This window comes from Acomys minous (assembly GCF_964271855.1).
Source record: "Acomys minous genome assembly, chromosome: 16".
Classification (NCBI taxonomy): Eukaryota; Metazoa; Chordata; class Mammalia; order Rodentia; family Muridae; genus Acomys; species Acomys minous.
In genome coordinates this window covers 95,947,608-95,967,093 of record NC_140498.1, presented here as the reverse complement: position 1 = coordinate 95,967,093, position 19,486 = coordinate 95,947,608, and the positions used below count along the sequence as shown (strand labels likewise).

Sequence of the window (19,486 nt, the reverse complement as noted above, 5' to 3'; positions counted from 1 at the left end):
GTGTGTACACAGATTTAAGAGTTGGGCAGAGCAATCTGGACCCTGTTCAAGGCTACCACGCTATTGTTGGAAAGAGACAGCCAATTAAGAGAGGGCATGCCGGGTAGAAATCATTGATTTAAACCAAATCTCTTTTCCCATCTTTCCCAGGGAAACTGCCCAGACCTAGTATAAATTGGAAATAGCGCTGCCTCACAAGGGGAGGGGGGCTTTGTTCTTAATGATATGTTTTGTTAAATAAAGGAGGGCAGATCATGTCCCTCGCGCTCACCTCTGGGTCTCACCTCTGAGAGAGTGGGGATAAAATGCCTAATGTTTGCTGAGGAGGGCACTCCAGGCCACAAGGAAGGGATGGAACCCAGAACAAGCGTTTCTCCCCCCCACTTCCTACACTGCCCCCTCCCCCCAAGCTGAGAGCTGTCCTGGGCCTCTGGTGCTGAACTCAGGGACCCAGAATTCCCCTCGGAGAAGCAGCAGTGCATGTCTGTCTGACCCCAGAAGTCCAGATCAAGAAGGCCCAAACGAAAAGGCCCTGGAGACGGACGGACGGGGTGAGTGCCCCACGCTACAGCCAGCTCAGGCAGACACCCAGCTTTGCACTTCAAGTACCACAGCAGGAAACAAGAGTCCCGCCTTGCCAAGAGGATGGGCAGTTAAGGGGTCCAACCCCAACCCCAAGCTCTCCTAGTGTCTTCAGCCGATTCCCATAGCTCTCTCTGTGTGTGTGTGTGTGTGTGTGTGTGTGTGTGTGTGTGTATGTGAGTGTGTATGTGTGTGTATGTGTGTATGTGTGTATATGTGTGTATGTGTGTGTATGTGTGTGTGTATGTGTGTGTGTGTATGTGTGTGTGTGTGTATGTGTGTGTGGGGGGGGTCAGCTTAGAGTCTTATGTCTCACTCCCCTCTCCACCTCGGTATCTCACTGTAACTTCCTGGGACCCCAGGAGGGTGGAGTCCAGGTAGGCGAAGAAACTAACAATCTCCACAAACTCAGACCTCCTTCCTAACCAGCAAGCACGTGGAATTCACTAGCACCCCCCCCCCCTTCATTCCTAACACCGGTGAGGGAGGCTAGGCTGTAGAGGGGAGAGAAGGAGTCCAACCCCTGAGGTTCCCACATCCCTCTGCAAGTTCTGGGAGCCCTGAGCTCCCCTCCACCCGAGGACGCCACACCCAAGCCCAATTTCTTGACACTTGGGTGGGACCTATGCAGGGGATAGCCGGTCAGATAGTCTGAGCCAGCATGGGATGGTGGGATGGGTTCTGATGACAGACAGTCAAGTCAGCTGGCCCCTTCCTATCTTTACCTGCCCTCTTCCTCGGAGAGTGACAGAATAACCTGGCTGCCGGCGGCCCCGGGTGCAGTTGTAGAGACGGAGCTTCCAGAATCTGGAGGCTTGGAGAGGACCCCCACTCCAAGGAGCTCCTCCGGACCGCAAAAGGGGGTCTGACCCCAACCCAAGGGACCAACGAAAGACCCGCAGCCCAAGGCGGGAGTCCTTCAGATGCGTCCCCGCCTCCGCGCTCAGGCAGGGACCAGTCGCCCAACCCTGAATCCGGGCGGTCCAGCGGGTGGCGCGTGTGTCCCCCGACCAGCTGCGACCCCCGACCGCTCGGGCAGGCGGCAACAACTTTGCCCCTTCTGGGCCAGGGCCCTCGGGGTGCTTACCTTCCGCTTGAGCTGCCACAGGGCTCCCCAGGAGCAAGACGGCCAGGAGCAAAGAGATCCGGTTGGGTCCCGCGGTGTGCGGCCGTGCCACGGGCATCGTGGTTGCGGAGCTGGAATCGGCGCAGAGGGATCCGTGTGGCGGGGTCCAGGCAGAGGGATCGGTGCGGCGGGGTTCAGGCAAAAAGATCCGGGCAGCCGGATTCAGGCAGTATGGACCAGGGAGAGGAAAGGATCTGGGCAGAAGGTTTCGAGCAGCCAGTTCCTGGAGCGAGATCCAGACAGAAGGATCCGGGCAGAGGGGATCTTGGTAGAAGGATCCGGGCAGTAGGGTCGGGGCAGCGGCTCCTGGCGGACGCTCAGCCCGCGGTGGTTCTGGCCGAGCTGCACCGGGCGCGGGCGACGGGCGATTGAGGAGGAGCTGCGGGCGGCGAGCGAACGGAGGGCGGGGGCTGGGGCCCGAGCGAGCGAGCGAACGAGCAGGAGAGAGAGCGGGGCGGAGTGAGCGCGAGGAGGCGGCCGAGGGCCGTTCCGGGGCAGCCTGACCCTCTGGTCCTGAGAAGTTGGAGATGTCGCTGCGTCCCGAGTGGACCCAGGGTTTCTTCTCTGCGGATTCTGGGGCAGTCAGATGAACCGAAAGAGCGCCCGATGTGTCCTTGCAAACCCAGCCGGTCAGCAGTCTGCTGTCTCTCTCCACTGTACAGCCCTCTCCGGCCCCTGAGGGCCCCACCCTCCCAAAGCCTTGGTGCTTCCAGAGTCCCAGTGTCCTAGGAAGTCACGCTGACTGCATCCAGGGACCTCGCTGGACCAACACACAGGGCCACGGAATCCTGTGTCTGATACCAAGTGGCTCTTCACGCCCAGCCACAGACTCTTAGGTGAAGACCCACCACCCATGTTAGGATGTTAGCTCCATCTCTTACATCAGCACTCTCTACAGGATCCTGCAGATCCGCCGGGATTCCAGAGTCCGAATTCCGTTTTCCCTTCCCCCAACGGGAGCTTTGGGGTCCAGGCCTATCCTCTGGTCCCCACTGTGCAGCTCGGATTCTCGAAAAAACGTGTCTTTCTTCCATAAACAGAGGAGATGGGGCGCAGTGGGTAGGGGAGGACAGGCAGCCACTTGTAGCCAGGCCTTGGCCAAGGGCCAGGTGGGAGATGCCTCGCACCAAGGGAGACTGACCTCCTTGTTCTCCAGAGACTCGCAGGCCCAGCTGGCTTCCCAGGCCCCTCACCCCAAGTTAGAAGCCCTCCCCTCCCCCTGCCCTCACCACCTTGCCACTCTGCACAGGCAGGGAGCAGATGGAGAGAAGGTTGTAGCAATTGGGGGAAAATGTCTTTAGCAGAGTGGAGGAGCTGGGAATCCCTAAAAAAGAAGCGGGGGAGGGGCGCGCTGGAGGTGGGAGGCGAGCAGGGAGGAGGGAGAGTTCTGTTCCCAGCTCCCGGAAGCCCCCTCCGTGCTCACCCTTGGAATGCTCTGGTAGGGGGCATTCCTTGGAACCAGTCAGGCTGAAGGGGATGAGGTGGAGTGGATGTAAACAGGTTTTTGTTTTGATCCCAAGTGTGAGATGGGCAACAGACTTGTGAGAGAACAGGTGATGTTTATCCACTAAGAGACCATCTTGTACTGGGGCTTGGTTTTTGCCAGCTGAAACACATCTTAATACAGACTCTGAGAGGAGATTATATATGAGGCCAAAACAGGAGGCAGGGGCTTTTTGGGTCCTAGAGAGAACTGCTCCAGAGAACACTTCAGGGCTCTACAGTTCTGTGGTTCTGGCTGCTGTTCCAGGTTCCAGCAGCAATTTTGGTTGAATTGCTGGTCTGCTGAAATCCTGCTGACTATGCCAGGGGAATCACTACAGGGAACTGAGCGAGCCTAAGACGGTCTACTTCTCCTGTTTCCATTAACCTCTTTTCTCTCCTATCTAGGTGGGTCGGAAGGGAGGTGTAAGCATTAGAGAACCTCAAATAAAGTAGGTTTGGAAAAGGGGAGCACCCTATTTCCTTCCGCTCTCAGGCCAGTAAAGCCAAGTGGGTTTCAGAGTACGGGAGGTTGAGGCAGGAAAGCAGAGGGCCTGGTTCCTCCACTGAGGCAATGGCATGCTGTCCTGCTTTGATGCATGGGGGGGGGGGTGTGAGTGGCAGCTGTAGGGAGCCGCCTGGCCCACACCCTCACTCTCAGGGCTTGGAGGGGAACAAACAAAGGAGATCTAAGTGCCAACTTCCTCCTCCTCAGAGACCAAGGGTAGGAAGGGCTTGTAAGTACCCACTGCTCGCCAGACTCTGGTGTAGTCTGTTTCAATCTCATAATGATCATCAGTGGTCATTATGGTCAATAACTCCCCCAGCCCCTTACAGAGGGTCATCCTTACCAAAGGCACTCAGCCATCCATCCACCCATCCACCTATCCATCCATCCATCTGTCCATCCATCCATCTACCCATCCATCCACTCATCCATCATCCATCCACTCATCCATCATCCATCTATCCATCCACCCATCCACCTATCCATCCATCTATCTGTTCATCCTTCCATCCATCATTCATCCATCCACCTGTCCATCCATCCATCCGTCCATCCATCCATCCATCCACCCATCCATCCACCCATCCATCCATCCATCCATCCACCCATCCACTCATCCATCATCCATCCATCCATCCATCCATCCATCCACCCATCCACCTGTCCATCCATCCACCTGTCCATCCATCCACCCATCCATCCATCCACCCATCCATCCATCCATCCATCCACCCACCTGTCCATCCATCCATCCATCCACCCATCCACCTGTCCATCCATCCACCCATCCATCCATCCATCCATCCATCCACCTGTCCATCCATCCATCCATCCACCCATCCATCCATCCATCCATCCATCCACCCATCCACCTGTCCATCCATCCACCTGTCCATCCATCCACCCATCCATCCATCCACCCATCCATCCATCCATCCATCCACCCACCTGTCCATCCATCCATCCATCCACCCATCCACCTGTCCATCCATCCACCCATCCATCCATCCATCCATCCATCCACCTGTCCATCCATCCACCCATCCATCCATCCATCCATCCATCCACCCACCTGTCCATCCATCCATCCATCCACCCATCCACCTGTCCATCCATCCACCCACCCATCCATCCATCCATCCATCCATCCACCTGTCCATCCATCCACCTGTCCATCCATCCACCTGTCCATCCATCCATCCATCCATCCATCCACCTGTCCACCCACCCATCCATCCGCCCATCTCTCCCTCATAACCATCCATTTACCATTCACTGCCCTTTCATCTAGCCATCTACCTAGTCAGTCGCCCATTAGCCCCTCCTTCCTCCTTTCCCTTCCCTCATTGAATCATTTCCTCTTTCTTGCCCCCATCTATACATCTATCCTTCTGTCCATCCATCCGTCCACCCATCCGTCCACCCACAATTCCATTTTCTTTGTGCTCAATGAGTGGTACTTACGTGTCTAACCCAGTGCAGGGGGCGGTGGATGCAGTGGATGGAATCTCGTGCTTTCTAGGACTATCTAGTAAGGTCTGTCAGCCCAAAGGCCCAAGTCATTTCCAGGTGACCGCAGACCAAGCACCATGTGCCCCTGTCAGGAACATCTGTGTACTGAAAGCCTTTATTACTGGACACTGGACAAGAAGAACGTATCTGCTGTTTTGAAGAGGGAGGAAGCAATATAAAAGAAGACATCATCAAAAAGAGGGATCTAATAAAAAAAAAAAGCCAGTAGAAAGGGAGCCCTGTGTCTTTGAAGTGAAGATGGAGCCTCCAGAAGCTTTTCATCCGGTCTTCATCACGTGGCAGCCCCTAGAGGGAAGCCTGGGGCCCCAGTGCGCTCTGGCTGGAAGCAGACTAGGACATGGGCAAGTGTGAGGCAGCCAACCCCACCCGTATCATCTGTAGAGGACAAACTGCCCCTTTGGCTCCCTCGGAGATGTGTTGTCTCTTAGGAAACGGCTGTGCTAAGAGGGCAGTGCCTTCACTTCAGCTGAAAGTTGGCAGAACTCCGAGCCAGCCCGCCAACTGATCCCGCATTCTCCCAGCACCAGAAAGGACAGGAGGCTGCTGCACAGCCCACAGCATGGAGACAGCTCAAAGGCAGAGACAGGAACGTCTGTACGGTGGAGCCCCACAGCAGAGATCTGCAAGCCTAGTGGGGAGATTTTCCTCATGAAGCGTTATGTGCCTCTGCCTCAAAAGGGAGAAAAGAAAATCTATTAATGACTCTGTGTGTATGTATACAGTCTGACATTGCAAACCATGACACATGTTTTACAGGGTGCTAAGAACAGCCTTTGTCTGCACAGGTGCACCAGTGTCTTATCCTGAAGATTGTGAGGCTGGGGACCTGTGCACAACTGTGCCCTTGGGCTCAGTGAGTTTATTTGGTGTCAGATAAGCCTGAACACTCCATTCTAGGAAGCAGCCTATGAGCCTCAGTTTCCCCTATCTTCAGGCACCACCAGTAACCACAGCGTCAGTCCAGGAAGCTAAGCACCCAGCCTGACTTAGCAGGGTGCTCAGCAAATGTGCCGAGGAGCACTGGGTGTCGAGGCACACAGGCTGCAGAAAGGCGCTCTTTTGGGGTTCACTATGTGAATTCCTCAGCATCTAGGCCCAGGAACAAGTCTGGCTGAGTTTGGGGGCACAGAGAAACTAATGCTCCCAAGCCTTCCAGACACTGAGCCAGTCAGATCCGTTTCCTGGGTGACTGGCTTCCTGCAGAATTAACACAGACAGCCTGCTCTGTTCAATTCCAGGAACACACCGTAGCCCTCCGCCTCCCGCTCAAACCTTACCAGTCTCCTCGGTGTGGGATGCGGAAGGGGCCAGGCTGGGTCAGCCTCCCTGCTACTCAATATTCCATCCTTGCTCCTAGTCAAAGCCCAGCCTCGGCACCCAGGGGGACGGAAGAGGGGGGCCAGAGCGTAGGAACACCTGCGGAGCCTTCTAAGGCCTGCAGGGAGAAGCTGCACGTCCAAGCTCACCAAGTCTATGTGTGGGTCCGTTTTCGAACTCTGTCCCAGAGGAGGGTGAGCTTGGCATAGGCTGAAGCCCAGAGCCCAGGGGATCGTGAACTTCCTAAGTCCAATGTCTCCACAACTGAGCCCTGGGCTTAGTGGAGTTGTCTCTCATCCTCTGATTTGGATTTCACCCATTTGAAGAAGCAGAACAATTAGAGGGGAAAAATCACCTCCCATTTCTGAAGTTCAGTGCGTCTCCATGTCAGCTTCATGGCTGCCAGATTTGACTGGATCCACCCTGGCAAGAGAGAGGAATCTGGCGTTTGCGAGGATGTGCTCAGAGTTCAACATCCAATGCTCACCAAGTCCTCACAACCATCCGACGAGGTCATACTCCTGTACACTAAGCCGAACTCCTACCCAGCCCACGGAACCTTCTTCATATAACCCCTTCCTTCTCACTGCTTAAGCTAGGGTCTCACTCTCTGTCCAAGGCTGGCCTTGAGCTTAAAAGTCTTCCTCCCCACTTCTGCGTGCCTGTGGTGCCACACCCCTCTTTATTCAGACCTGTCAGTGTCCCTTTCTGTTTCTTTGTTTTGTTTTTGTTTTGATTTTTTATTTTTTGAGACAGGGTTTTTCTGTGTAGCCTTGGCTGTCCTGGACTCACTTTGTAGACCAGGCTGGCCTTGAACTCACAGAGATCTGCCTGCCTCTGCCTCCCAAGTCCTGGGATTAAAGGCGTGCGCCACCACACCTGGCTAGTGTCCCTTTCTGAACTTTCTCACCAGAGACTGCCAGACCTTTCCCTCCTGACAGCTTAGCAGGCTCCCCTCCTGAGAGGTCTCCTTTAGTTTCTGAAACCTTTCTTAGCTTGGGAAGCTGTTCACACAGCTCCTGTATTTATTAAGGTGCTTACATGTGTGCGATTGATGATCTGCTAGGCTGGGCTCTGCAGATACAAGGACCTTCCCCAGCAGGGCGCGCCAGCAGGGTTTCCACAAAGCCTCGTTAAATTTTGAACAACTCCCTGAGTAAATCTTCATTTTGCAGGTGGGTAAACAGAGGCTCAGCAGGGTGATGTAATGTGCTACCCCTGTCCCTTCTTCCAGCAGCAGCTGAGCTTGGATTTGCACTCAGGGCTGCTTGGCCTGAGGCTGAGGCCTCGAACCACGTGGCTACCTGGCTTCCCAAGCTCAGGGGTTGGTGATCATTGTTGGCAGTAAAGGTCCTCATCAGTGGGGGGGATTCACAGCCGGAAACATGATCTGAGTGCCAAGGCCCGCGTGTCCACGAGCATTTCAAGCTGTCTCAAAAGAGAGACACGTTGGCGGTGCCACGGAAGCCCGCTGCTCTTGGCCCCGCATGGCCGCTGCCGATCATTAAAATAATGGTACGGAAACCACGCAGGCTGCATGTGTAGTCACTCGATGTTCGCTTTGTTTGTTTCTGCTGCTGTTGCCATGGCAGTGCGGCTGTCTGGAAAACTTCAGGTTTCTGCTTGATGGGAGGGAATGGATTCAAAATTGCTCAGGACAGGAAAGGGGGTGGGGGGTAGGCGTTGACAGCCAAACAAAGGCTTTGCCTTGTTTTGTGCCTCAAGCCCCCAGTTCTATAGCAGCCATGCCCTGAAGTCTTATGTGTACAACAAACGCTGCTCCCAGCCTACAGCCCCTGTGGCTCCCCAGTGCCCCGCACTGTCAAGCTGCGGATCTTAGCATGGCTGTCAGTGTCTCCGGGTTCCTGCTCTGCCCACAGGCCTGTCAGCTGCAAGGCCTTCTCTTCCGGCTGCCCTCTCTGGGTGCTGCTGCTGTTCCTCCCACACCCTCCTCCTCCTCCTCCAGGATGGCTGATGGCCTGCTGGCTTCCTGGCTCCCTGCCAGGCCATCTAAGGCATGGCGGCCTCTCACCTCTGCTTCTCCTCTCCCTTGCCCACCTTCTCACTCGGTAGCCTCCTTTTCTCTCTCTCGTCTGTAGTTCCTTCAAACGCACTTTAGCCCTTTGTGGGAGACTGAACCCCAGGCTCATGGGGCCCTGTTGAGTGTCCAGCACAGTCTAACGCAGTTGGGGTTGAATTTCAGGATTCTCCTGGGAGTTATTCAAACAGCACAGTGCCTGCCTGTCACCGCTGCCCATCCTCTGACTTGCTTCTAGGTGACGGTTCAGCGTCACGGAATCAGCATTAATACCGTATTGTTTGTTGCGTGCTGACAGGGTGTGTTCTGCCTGTGTTCAAGGTGTGTTGCCAGCTGTTTCCAGCCGTAGTCGGTTGAACCTGGGGACGTGGAACTCAGGACCATGTAGATAGCTCCCACTCTGGGGAGGATCCTCCTCAGCTAATCCTAGGGAAGGGCCTCACAGAACCTCCTCCACCCCCAGCTCCCCCAAGGCCTGCCTCAGTTTCCTCCGGATCCAATCACTGTTGACAATCACGCATAGACTTCCGGGGTGTGTTGGGGGGGGGCGGTGCTGCCATTCTGTTCTTCTGGTCAGAAGTTAGTCACATGACCTCATTCTCACCACAAGGGAGGGTGGGAAATTCACCACAGCACGTGGGACATTGGCTGGCTAGAAACAGTCCCCAGAAAAGGGACAGGACTGCGGGACAGCTGTAATGCTGCCAGCCACTGGCCACCGAGGTGACCAGGAGCCTGACGTGCGCCACCACCATCTCCCAGGTCACAGGCAGGATGTTGGTGATGAGAAGTTGATGACAGGCCTCGCTCCATCCCAGGTGCTGTTCTGAGCTCTCCTTACACTTAGCACCGGACAGTTGTGTTCGTTTTTGCAAATATGGGCAGTGATCGGAGGACCTATGTAAATTACTGGCTCATGAGTGGCCCAGGCTGCAGGATACTGGGTCCCAAGTCCCGGTGTCTCCTCAGTGCTGTGATGTTCCTCAGAGCCACAGCTGCCATCATAGGTGTCAGTTTTTCTGGATGAAATTAAAGATGTCGGGGTCAGTGACAATGATGAGAGTCACAGCAGTTCTCTCTTTAAAAAAAAATTGTATTAGTACAGTATTCTTCCCCCTATGTGTGCCTGCAGGCCAGAGGAGGGCACCAGATCTCATTACGGATGGTTGTGAGCCACCATGTGGTCGCTGGGAATTGAACTCAGGACCTTTGGAAGAACATCCAGTGCTCCTAACCTCTGAGCCGTCTCTCCAGCCCCCACAGCATCTCTTAATGAGGAGCGAGGTGGAGACACACATTATAGGTTGAGCCCCCTTAATTCCCAAATCCAAACTCTGAAGTGCTCCAAAATCCAAGGTGTACAGGAACATGTCCATGTGTGGATATCTGTGGAGGTAAGGACAGGCAAGGGTGTGGCCCCCTGGGCACCATCACCCTTATTTTGAGAAAAGGTTTCTCACTGGTCTCGAACTTGCCAAGCAGGCTAGGCCTGACCTGTCTGTACTGCTCCAAATAGAACCCTTCAGACCACAGAGCTAGTGAGGCCACGGGCATGAGGCTCTCATGTTGGAAGGCGCCACACGGACAGAAGAGCAGTCCGTTACCTCATCTCAATCACCCGTGGAGAGATTATTGAACAAAGTTATTAAACACACCGTTTCTCTTTTAAGCAAGCACCTCTTATGCATTTCTCTGACATCTTCACAACACACATCTACATATCTATTTTTCAAAACTGTTATTCAGAGGGAGGATGGCACAGCCTGGCCCACACAGGGTCTGGGAAGGAAAGGACCCATTGCCCATGAAAATATACCTCCCCGCCTTGCTGTCCCTGACAAGAAGCTAACGAGAGTTTCATTGGCTAGGGCTTGTTTTAATTGAACCAGATCTATCTAACTTTACTGTGGCCTTCTGATTAACAGGAGAACAAAAATCAATAAACATACCGAAAAATTTGGGCGTGTTACACGGCTAATTCAAATTTTATGTTATAATCATGCTCTAATATGGCTCCTAATTAGGATAATTAAGCTGCCTGTGACAGTGCTGACTGGGGCAGAAGCTGCTGCTCTGCCGAGATGACGCGCTTGAAGGCTTTTTTTTTTTTTAATCAGATTTTGGATTTTTGTTGTTGTTATTTGGTTGGTGTGTTTCGAGGGCGGCAGAGGTGTGGTGTGGATGAAGGTTCCAGAACTCTGAGTCCTCCTCAGGTCTGAGGTAAGAGCCGACCGCGAGCCCCTCAGTGTGCTTGAGCCTCCGTCGGGTGTTTAGTGAGCACGTGCTGGGTGCTGTGGTGGCCGCTGGGAGCTAAGGGGGAAGCCTGTCTGTGGGAAGTTCAGGTGTGGACAGGAAGAGGCTCCTGACACAGAGGAGAGTCTGGGTGGGGATCTGGGTGGGGGTCCCCGCCCATGTCAGAGGGCGCGCACGGTGGCAGCCGTGTTTCCTGCCACAGTGGCAGCCGTGTTCTGAAAGGAGGCAGGTTCTGAGGGTGTCACAGAGGCACTGAGTGGCCTGGATGGGAGCTGGGCCTGGCAGGGTTCTGATCATGGAAGCCTTAGGAGACAGTCACGGTGCTCGACACCTCCAGGGTGGGCTTCAAGTTGCTGGGACGCGTATTTCCTTCTCCCTTCCTCACCTCTATCAACTCCTCTTCACTCCCTCCCTCCCTCCTTCCCTCCATCCCTCCCTCCTTCCCCCTTCCTCCTCCTTCCCTCCCTCTCTCTCCCTCCCTCTTCCTCCTTCCCTCTCTCCCTCCCTCTTTCTCCCTCCCTCCTTCCCTCCCTCTTCCTTCCTCCCTCCCTCCCTCCATACAAATACAAAACAAAATAATGTGTGCTTTCCCTGTGCAGATCACAAGTATCTCACCTGGACTCTGCCCTGGTCATTCCACTTCTACAAAACACATTCTGGTTTTCTAGGTTAAGTCCCAGGTTACTAGTGCGCCCCTTGCCCCTTGGAACTCTGTCTGTCTGCCCGTGGGGCGACACCACTCCCACGGGGCCTTACCGTGTTTGTCCTTGGCATTCAGTGTTGCAGCTCTCCGGATCCCTGTGTTAAATACTCAGTCGCCCTTCCGCTCCAGTCATCCTCTCACAGGGCCTCAGCTGCTGACCCGAAAGCAAGGATTGCGATGGTGCAAGCGTGAAACGGAGAGGGGAGCCTGGGAAGAAGAGAGCAGCCATGAAGAACGTGACCCTTACAGAGTCTGGGCCTCCACACCCCTGGGCAGTGCACGCAGAGCCCTGAAGCACCATGGCCCCTAAGATCACCCCCAGCAGGCAAGAGATTTGGGGATCTGCATGTGTAATACCAGCATCTATGAGCCCCACCCCCCAATCCTTAAACAGCTGGGTGTCATGAGCCAGCATCCCACACATCTGGGATGCCATGCTTTCAGGGGTGCAGGTGTGAACAGCTGGGGAGGGCCACCTATGGAGTGACAAAGGACTTACAGACACAGGGCAGGGTGTGAAGCGCAGCGTTCACCTACACGGCTCCATTCCACACGTCTGTGCACACAGCACCTGAAGCCCCCCTCCTGACCTGCCCAGTAATGGCCACTCTTGCCTGTGACCTCCACTTCTCTCTCTTCATCACACCAATGTTGGTGCGTGTGGCCTTTAGTGTTTGTTTCAGGTCCTTCGTAAAACTCTCTCTCTCTCTCTCTCTCTCTCTCTCTCTCTCTCTCTCTCTCTCTCTCTCTCTCTCTCACACACACACACACACACACACACACACATACACACACACACACACACACACACACACACACATGCACGCACCCCAGGGACAGGAAGCAAGCTGGACGGCCTGCATTCCCCCACACTGGAGACTCAGACAGGGCCTGAGTTATCACAGGGCAGGCTGCCCATGGCTGTCCTGGGGGAGTCATGTACCAGCTATGCAGGCTGCCAGGTGGTTCACACCGGACGCGTCCTTCCCTCCCAGAGAAAGATGATGGTTTCCACGATGACCCTCGAGATGCTCGGCCATATGTGACTGACCCACAGGGAGTGACTGGGAGGCATATTGGTCCTGTGGGTCGGGGCTAACCCTGACGGTGAACTGGTGCCTCCACCTTTTGACCGCTGTGCAGGGTTCTGGGCACACAGTGACAGGCTGCTTTAGCTTACCCACCATCTTTCATAGGTGGGGAAACTGAGGCTCAAAGGAGAGTCCCAGGTGGAAGGCCAGGATCTGAGGTCGCCCGCCACTTGACAAGAACAGGAACAGGTGAGACTCCCACAGATCCTGGGACCCAGGCACTGCACGCAGCTGCTGTAATCGATGGACACGGAACAGGTAATGAACTATAGTGACCCCAGTTCACCCAGTAATTACAGGCGGGGTTCAACTGTAAACAGGATCCTCATCAACATAAAGAAGAGTTCTTCTGTGATAGAAACGACCAGAAGAGGCATTGACCACACACATCTTTTCAAGTTTTGTTTATTTAGTCATTTAACTTGCAGGGAAATAAACATCTTAAAGTGTTTATAAAACATGCAGAGGGGCTGGAGAGATGGCTCAGAGGTTAAGAGCACCGGCTGTTCTTCCGGAGGTACTGAGTTCGATTCCCAGCAACCACATGGTGGCTCACAACCACCTATAGTGTGATCTCATGCCCTCTTCTGGCCTCACATGCAGGCAGAGCACTGTATTAATAATATTGATGATGATGATGATGATGATGATGATGATGATGATGATGATGATGATGATGATGGTGATGATGATGGTGATGATGATAACAACAGCATACAGAGAATGCAAAGCCAGATCCAGTTCTCCAAATGTGTATGTCTATAGCTGTCATGGTGTGTGTGATCACCACTATTCACACACACACACACACACATGCACACACACACACACACACGCATGCACACACACACATGCACACACACACATACACACACGCGCGCGCGCAAACACACACACACACACACACACACACACACACGCATGCACGCACATCCACTGTCTACAGAGTCTGCTCATCATAGCAGCACGTGATAAGATGAGTCGGACCTTGGGACCCCTTCCTGAAACCCAGTTTGTATTCTAAGAGTAGCTGATCGTTCTTCACTGCGGCTTGCTCACTCATGTGTGTGTGTGGCTGCCCTTGCTCACCCGTGTGTGGCTGCCCTTGCTCACCCATTTGTGTGGCTGCCCTTGCTCAACTGTGTGTGTGGCTGCCCTTGCTCAACTGTGTGTGTGGCTGCCCTTGCTCAACTGTGTGTGTGGCTGCCCTTGCTCACCCGTGTGTGTGGCTGCCCTTGCTCAACTGTGTGTGTGGCTGCCCTTGCTCACCCACGTGTGTGTGGCTGCCCTATTGCTTTGTCCCTTCTCCGTTGATCTGTCTTGGTGCTTTTGTTGCAGGCCACTGGGCTAACCTGCTGGCATCTCTTGTCATTTCTCAACTCTACTTTGTTCCATCGATAACCTCTGTGTTTAGGACAGTGCCACACGGGGTCCTGCTTCCTGTGACTTCCTGTGACCTCATCTCACAATCCAGCGCCCTAAGCCACTTTACTTTACTCTTTTGTCAAAAGGCTCCACGTGAGCTTCCATCTTGAGCACCACAAGAATATTTTACCCCTCTCGACCCTTAATCTCTCATATGCGTCGAGCCTGTGGCTTGGTGTGCAGGGCCCTGGGCAGCTCTCCTAACTGGCGTATTGGTGTCCGCAGCCCCACTCTCCCTCGTCTCCCCGGCCATCTGCTCCTCCTCTGGCTTGTTAACATCCGTTCCAGGCAGAATTTTGTTTCTCTGCTGATTTTTCACAAAGGACTGGTTTTGTTTCCAGGGGTTCCATTCCATTTTGTTTTGTTTTCTTTCTGTCTCTCCGTCTGTCTGTCTGTCTTTCTTGTGTTTCCTTTCTTTGACTGACTTCGGGCTTAATTTGATCTCCGTGTTCTCGGTCTGTAAAGGTGCAAACCGGGCGTGCTGCCCTGAGCACTTCCCTTTCCAGCGCAGCACAACACCGAATGCTGCCAACATCTTCCGGTCCAGCCTCTGTTTCCAAACGTGGGCATTTTCTATATGTCTCTTCCTGCTTTTTTACTTCAGTCTACCATGTTTAGGGACCATGCTTTGCCGTATTAAATCCTCTTATATTTACTGAGGCCTGTTTGATGGCCCAGAAAATGATCTCTATTGGTAAAATATTCCATGAGTACTTGAAAAACAAGTATTCTGCCGGCATTCGGTCTGCCGTCTCATAAATGTCAATTAGGCCCATTTGGTTGATTGTGTTTTTCAGCTCTCAATACCCGTATTGATTTTATGTCTGCCGGTCTATTAATGATTGGGCTAGGGGGACTGAGATCTCAGGCTGTAATTGTGGGCTTGTCTGTGCCTGATTTAGTCCTATCAGTTGTAGGCTCACATATTTTGAAGTTTTGTGATAGATATGCACATGTTTATAATGGTTACATCTTTTCAGTGAATTTACCCCTTATCACCATGAAATGGCCCTCATTATCCCGCCCGGGGAGTGTTCTCCAGTCTGACATCAACATCGCCGGGTCACTGTCCAGCTCCCCGAAACCACAGGGATGAGCTTATCAAAAGCATTTAGATTGGTAAAGGTGCCTTTCTGATCAGCTTAATGATGCTGGCAAAGACAGTTATAATGGTGGCTATAGTGGTAGTGACGGTGGTGATGAAAGTAATGGTGGTGGTGATGGTGATAGTAATAGTGATGGTGGTGGTGGTGGTGATGGTGATAGTAATAGTGATGGTGGTGGTGGTGGTGATGGTGATAGTAATGGTGATGGTGGTGGTGGTGATGATGGTGATGGTGATAGTGATGGTGGTGGTGATGGTGATGGTGGTGATGGTGATGGTGATAGTGATGGTGATGGTGATAGTGATGGTGGTGGTGATGGTGATGGTGATAGTGATGGTGGTGATGGTGATGATGGTGATGGTGGTGATGGTGATGGTGGTGGTGATGGTGATGGTGATGGTGGTGGTGATGGTGGTAATGATAGTAATGGTGGTGGCTATGGTGATGATGGTGGTGGTGATGGTGATGGTGGTGGTGATGGTGGTGGTGATGGTGGTAATGATAGTAATGGTGGTGGCTATGGTGGTGATGGTGGTGGTGATGGTGATGGTGATGATGGTGATGGTGGTGGTAGTGATCATGGTGATGGTGATAATTGTGGTGGTGATGATGGTGATGAGGAACATAAATGAGATTAGTGAGCTGTTCCTGTCTTCCAGGAACTGCCAAGTCCATTTCAGCCACTAACACAGAAATGCAGACACTAGACTGCTCAATATGAAATACCCCCAAATCTTGTTGTTACCATTTTTATAAAATGTTTTGCTTGGCAAAACAGAAACCAGAACATGCTCAATCAATCAATCAGTCTGTCAGTCAGTCAGTAATTTCTCTTTCTCTCCTCTCCTTCCCGCCCTCCTTTACATATACCCACACATGTAAATACATCACACATACACATATACATAATACACACACAATACAATGCATCATACATGCAGGTATATGTATATGCACATATATACATGTGTACATACACCATGCATACATACACACATGCATGCATACATTTTAAACTAACAGGTGATGCTGAGATAGCTACAAGCCCCTGACCTTGTGTCAAGGTCATGGGGAAGAGGGACCATGATGCACCTGGTCCCACGTGAACAGGGTAGGTGTCTCAGTCGGTGTCACCCACTGCTGTTTTAGTGCCCTTTGGTCTTGGGTAACAGTGATAATGACACATGCAGCTATAGAGACACACACACGGGGACGCCTGTGTCAGACACACTCAGTTCCTCCCATGCAGTCCCATGGGTGCAATGGCAATTGCCAGGGACTGTGTCCAGGGCTCAGGACAAAAAGGCAACTTGCTGGCCATCAACAGCAGGGCTGGGGCTTCGGGATGGAGAGGAGCTGTGGGGAGACCCTGGAACCACAGCGGTGCCACGTTGGCCTCACTCTCAAGCCCTTGGGTTTCCTCACCAGGAAAACAAGAGGAAAACTAGCTGGTGAGAGGGCTGGACAGATGGCTCAGTAGTTAAAAGCACTGCCTTCCCTTCCAGAGGTCCTGGGTTCAATTCCCAGCACCCACATGGTAGCTCACAACTGTCCATAACTCTGGCTCCTGGGGATCCAACACCCTCTTCTGACCTCTAAGGGTCCCAGGCCTTTGGTGCATAGACAAACATGTAGGCAAAGTACTCATAAGTATTTTCTTTTTAATTTGAAAAGAAAAAAGCTAGCTGGTGGAATTTGCCTGGAGTCCAGTACTTAGAAGACAGAGACAGGGGATCATGAGTTTGAGGACAGCCTCGACGATGCCTTGGCAAGAGTCTGCCGCATGCAAACAAACAGAGTGGGGGAGGGGCACAGTGCATGTCTGATGGGCATGAGCTTTTATTTATTTATTTTATTTCTCCAGGCGAGACCTCTAGCCTTCTCAGAGAGAGAACGTTAGCTGAGGGGTCTGAAGGGTCTGGACTTAAGCCCGGCTGCCCCTCTCTCCGCTGTGAAGGCCTGGGGAGGCTGTTCTCTTCCTCTCCCTGTGCCCACTGACAGCAATTGCTGAGCCGAGGACTCGGGGCAGCCGTCACCACTGCTTCTTCCTTGCTGACATTCCTCTTCTCACTGCCATGCCTGGATTTTGTGTCTCTGGTTTTCCCCTCTTGGACACGATCCATGGCTGACCACCGCGATGTGTGACTCTGAGTCCCCGGCTGAGGCTCGGTAGAGCTATTTCCCTCCAGCCTCAAGCTACAGCCAAGCCGCGGTGCCAAGCCCGACGAAGGGAGGCTTGACCAGCCACAGAGGAGCTTCATAAGCACCGAGTCAAACTCCATTTCCTTTAGCAGAGGGAACTTTGCCCACCCGGGCCAGGTGCCAGGCCAGAGTGCAGCTGGCAACAGACCTGGCTGCTGCACCTGCTCCTGGTGCCCGAAGTGTGCAGCCATGCGTGGAGCCGGCCTTCTGCTGCCAAGCCCAGGGGGGACTAAGTCCAAAGCCCATTGTGCAAGTGGGCAGCCTGAAGCTTCGGTTCAAGACCAGCTATGACTGATGCCGGCGCCCGGGGCCGGACTCTCAGGTCTCTGCTTATATGAATCCTTTGATGCCTCTTTTCCTTTTCCTTTGCCCTTGGCAACTAAAGTCTCATAAAAGAACCTGAAATGTGAGTTTGGGAGATGGCTCAACTGGTAAAATTCTTTTTTTTTCTTTATTAATTTATTCTTGTTACATCTCAATGGTTCTCCCATCCCTTGTATCCTCCCATTCTTCCCTCCCTCCTCTTTTCCCCTTATTCCCTCAACTGGTAAAATTCTTGTGCAAAATTAAGGACCCAAATCCTCAGAGCTGATATAAAACGGGTGGGCATGGCAGCACACACTGGAAACCCCAGAGCTGGGCAGGGGCTCCCCGGGGCTTGTGGGCCAGCCAGCCTAGCCTAATTGGTGAGCTCCAGACCAGCAAGAGCCCCTGTCTCAACAAAGTAAGGTGGATCTGGGTCGGTGTGCACATCTGTAATCCCAGCACTCAGGGCGCAGACGTGGGAGGATTTGTGGGTTTGAGGCTAGCCTGGGCTACAAAGTAAAGACTTGTCTCAACAAACACCCAACTCAAACAAGTAAACAAAAACTCTATATAAGACGTGAGAAATAAGTGATATGATACCTGAGATGCACACACTCGTGTGCGCACACACAAACACACACACACACACACACACACATACAATATGCTCACACACGTACTCACACATATGTACACTGGCATGCACACATACTCACACACACAGTCACACCCACATACCACAAACACACACACTCACATATGCACACATACACACATACACTCACAACATACAATCTCATATGCACACGTATACACATACACACACCCACATGCACACATACACACTAATACAGATCTAGTCTAGTCACACACACATACCACAAACATACACACTCACATACACATATGTACACACACCCACAAATGCACACATTCACACACACTCACATGCACACAAACACACTTATATACACATAGTTACACACACACACAATATGCTCACACACACATACATACAATATGCTCACACACGTACTCACACACATACACACTAATACAGATATAGTCACACACACATACCACAAACATACATACTCACGTACACATATGTACACACACCCACAAATGCACACATTCACACACACTCACATGCACACAAACACACTTATATACACACAGTTACACACACACACACATACAATATGCTCACACACGTACTCACACACGTACTCACACACATACACACAGTCACGTAATACTCACACATATGTACACTGGCATGCACACATACTCATACACACAGTCACACCCACATACCACAAACACACACACTCACATATGCACACATACACACATACACCCACAACACATACTCACATATGCACACGTGTACACATACACACACCCACATGCACACATACACACTAATACAGATCTAGTCACACACACATACCACAAGCATACACACTCACATACACATATGTACACACACTCACAAATGCACACATTCACACACACTCACATGCACACAAACACACTTATATACACATAGTTACACACACACACACACACACACACACACACACACACACACACACACGGAGAGAACCTTAATTACATACAGCTCAAACAGCCAGTAGCTTCAACTGAAGCACCCAGTGTGTGGGACACGGGGACAGGTTTTCAGACATACAACATGGGACCGCCTTGGCCATATCCCGGTCTACCCTGTGGGATCTGCTGACAGAAGGATGCTGAGACCACGCCTGTAGACACCCCAGCAGACTGGAGGAAGCTTCAGCCTCAGCCAACAG

General features: G+C 52.5%; 1 protein-coding gene across 5 annotated transcripts in view; it reads right to left on the bottom strand.

Annotated features, from left to right (window-relative positions):
• Positions 1-2,855, bottom strand: part of SEZ6L (seizure related 6 homolog like) — a 155,488-nt gene extending 152,633 nt beyond the window's left edge. For 4 of the 5 annotated variants that reach the window (XM_084764282.1, XM_084764283.1, XM_084764284.1 and 1 more), the window contains exon 1: positions 1,670-2,412. In XM_084764282.1, the coding sequence (XP_084620408.1) occupies positions 1,670-1,766 (97 nt within the window). In that variant the 5' untranslated portion in view covers positions 1,767-2,412. Of the gene's footprint in view, positions 1-1,669 lie in introns of all 5 variants that reach the window. The other variant, XM_084764286.1, reaches the window with a different exon arrangement.
• Positions 2,856-19,486: the final 16,631 nt, after the last annotated feature.